General features: G+C 36.7%; 1 protein-coding gene across 1 annotated transcript; it reads right to left on the reverse strand.

The window, feature by feature from the left end:
• Positions 1-1,653: 1,653 nt before the first annotated feature.
• Positions 1,654-2,589, reverse strand: LOC130045412 (olfactory receptor 4C15-like). Its single transcript, XM_056138271.1, has one exon. It carries the CDS (start codon positions 2,587-2,589, stop codon positions 1,654-1,656), a length of 936 nt encoding a protein of 311 aa, XP_055994246.1.
• Between the last annotated feature and the right edge of the window lie 488 nt (positions 2,590-3,077).

The raw sequence follows: 3,077 nt of genomic DNA on the forward strand, positions 1-3,077 counted from the left end.
GTAGAGAGAGGAAGAGCGCTTGTACAGTGGGTAGAATGTTGCCTTGTACTCCAGAGACCCAGGTTGGATCCTTGGCATCCTACATGATCCCCCAAGAACTGCCAGGATTAATTCCTTAGTGCAGAGAAAGGAACATGGTTGGATGTGACCAAAAAAAAAAAAAAAAAACCAAGTATAGAGCCTGAGATTACCATGTTAAAACTCTTGATTCTTATTTCAGTTTTCTGTTTTTTTTTTTTTTATTTGGGTCCATACACAGCTGTGCTCAGGAATTTCTCCTGGACTCAGAACTCAGGGATTACTATTCTCAGAGCTCAGGGACCGTGTGGTATTGTGAGTATTAAACCTGGATTCAATTGCATGGAAGACAAGTATCCTTCCTGCTGTAGTATCTCTCCAGCTTTAGTCTGCCGACAGTTTAGAAAGTCAAAATGATATCTTATGCTAAAAGTAAATGATGTTCTTTTTACATTGATTTTTGCTTTATTGCATGTACGTGCTATACAGCCTAAATATTATACATACTAGTGCATTCACATTTATGCTCAAATCAAAGAAAAACTGTGGCAAATAAAAATAAAGTTTTCAAGAGTTTGTTGAAACAAGGACAGTTCTTTTTACTTGTTTCTAGAGAAATACTATGCAGTACAAGTTTTTCAAAAAAAGGTTTCTATCAAAAAGTTTTAGAAAGCTGACCTCAGTGTCCTGGTGCCTAAATTAGCTACATTATTTGAGATGTTACAAAGAAGAAATTGAATTTTATGTTGATTCTAGAAAATGTTTGTGAATATCAAACTAGTAGAATCTTTAATGTATAAGTGCACTCCATGAACATTTTAAATCTTGTATAGTTCTATCATATTTCTTTGCAGGACATAGCATAAAGAAAATTTTGAAACTACAAAACTCCCTAGATTTCTAAATACAAAAATTTTCTCTTTAGAAAAATGAACAAACTTCATTCCTAATCCATAAACCTATTTACTTCAATCACAAATTGTTTATAATTATAACACAGATGGAAAACACTGAGGATTTATATGAATTCAGACTTTTCTAATGGCTATATTTTAAATATAGACCTAATTAAACTCTATATTTATTTATTTATTTCTTCATTTATTTATTTATTTTTCTTTTTGGGACACACCTGCTGATGCACAGGGGTTAATTCTGGTTCATGCACAAAGGCATTGCTTCTGGTGTTGCTCAGGGAACCATATGGGCTGCTTTGAATCGAACCCGTGTTGGCCACATGCAAGGCAAATGCCCTACCCGCTGTGCCATTGCTCCTCTCTATCAACTCTAACTTGTGAGTAAGAATTCTGAGGTGATTTTCAAGACAGTGAACTATTTTCCCAAACTCTTATAATTTATGCCTCACCTTCAATCAAATTGTACAACTACATAATATTACAGCAAGAGAATTTTAAAGTTTTTACAAGATATTGTATTTTCTGTGCATAATGATTTTTTTTGTTTTGCTTTTTGGGTCACACCCAGCAATGCTCAGGGATTACTCCTGACTCTGCACTCAGGAATTACTCCTGGTGGTGCTTGGGGGAACCATATGGGATGCCGGGGATTGAACCCAGGTCGGCCACTTGCAAGGCAAATGCCCTACCGGCTGTGCTATCACTTTGGCCCAATGATTTATTTTTTATGAAAAATAGCTATTAATCGTTTCCACAGTTTAGTCATCGCATTCTTCATCTCCTTATTCCTGAAGGTATAAATTAAGGGATTGAGCAAAGGAGTTAGCATGGTGTAGAATATCTCCACCATTTTATCAAAGTAGAAAGAAGATGGAGGCCTTGCATATTCAAATATACATGGAACAAACAACATAACCACAACAGCAATGTGAGATCCACAGGTGGAGAGGGCTTTCCTTTGTCCTTCAGTACTGTGTCTTCTCAGAGAGAACAGAATGACCCCATAAGACACAAGCAACATGCAAAAGATTAGGATGCAGATTAATCCGCTGTTGGCTACCACCAAAAGGCCAAAGACATAAGTATCAGTGCAGGCAAGTTTTAGTAAAGAGAACAAGTCACATGCAAAATGATCAATGACATGGGGACCACAGAAGGGCAGCTGAGAAGTAAAGGCAATTTGGATGATGGAATGAAGAAGTCCCCCGGTCCAGGCTACTCCAATCAAAATGCTGCAGAGCCTTGAGGTCATGATGGAAGAATAGTGTAAAGGCTTACAGATGGCCACATACCTGTCATAGGCCATGGCTGTGAGGACGATCATCTCTGCCCCACCAAAGAAGTGTCCCGCAAATACCTGTGTTATACAGCCTCCAAAGGAGATGGTTTTCTTTTCATTGAGAAGGTCAACAATCATTTTTGGGGCAGTGACTGAGGAGAGACACACATCCAGGAAGGATAGAAAAGCCAGGAAGAAGTACATTGGGGAGCCCAGGAGCGCTGGACTGCTCAGGATGGCCACCACAATTAGCAGATTCCCACTAACCGTTGCAATGTAGACAATGAGAAATACAACAAATATTATTTTCTGAATGTCTGGATTTTGTGAGAGTCCCAGGAGGACAAATTCAGTTACAAAACTTTGGTTTTTCATGAATTCCAAGGAGAAGCTCTAAGCTACCAGAGCAGCCATATAGTATCTGCAAACGAACAAAATGCACACATCAGATCTATTCAATAACACATACACCAACCAAAAATTTTATTATTAGGATAAATTATCATTCATTCTCTACATTTATGAGATGCAATGTTAGAAAGTTGAAAAATGAGGTTGTGCGGGAAAGCTGGTCAAATATCTGGAGAACATGCTATTAAATTACATCGGAAATTGTATCACAATTTTACGTGAAAATGTTGAGAAGTAATTTTTTTGCCAATAGTCAATTCCAATTATTTGGACGAAAATTTCTTGAATGAGCTGTAAAGAGTGATTCTATTAATTTTTAGATTCATGATTTTTTGATATATAATTGCTCTTTTTTATTTCTTTCTCTTGTCCATTTTTATTTACATATATACATGCAACATATTTACTTATTGATTTTGCAGCCTGACATTTTATTTTATCAACTTTTTCAC

Source organism: Sorex fumeus, unplaced genomic scaffold (genome assembly GCF_029834395.1).
Source record: "Sorex fumeus unplaced genomic scaffold, SorFum_2.1 ptg000007l, whole genome shotgun sequence".
Taxonomy (NCBI): domain Eukaryota; kingdom Metazoa; phylum Chordata; class Mammalia; order Eulipotyphla; family Soricidae; genus Sorex; species Sorex fumeus.

What these genes read in the sequence shown, in the direction of transcription:
- LOC130045412 (XM_056138271.1), bottom strand. Translation starts at nt 2,589, where the DNA reads ATGAAAAACCAAAGTTTTGTAACTGAATTTGTCCTCCTGGGACTCTCA.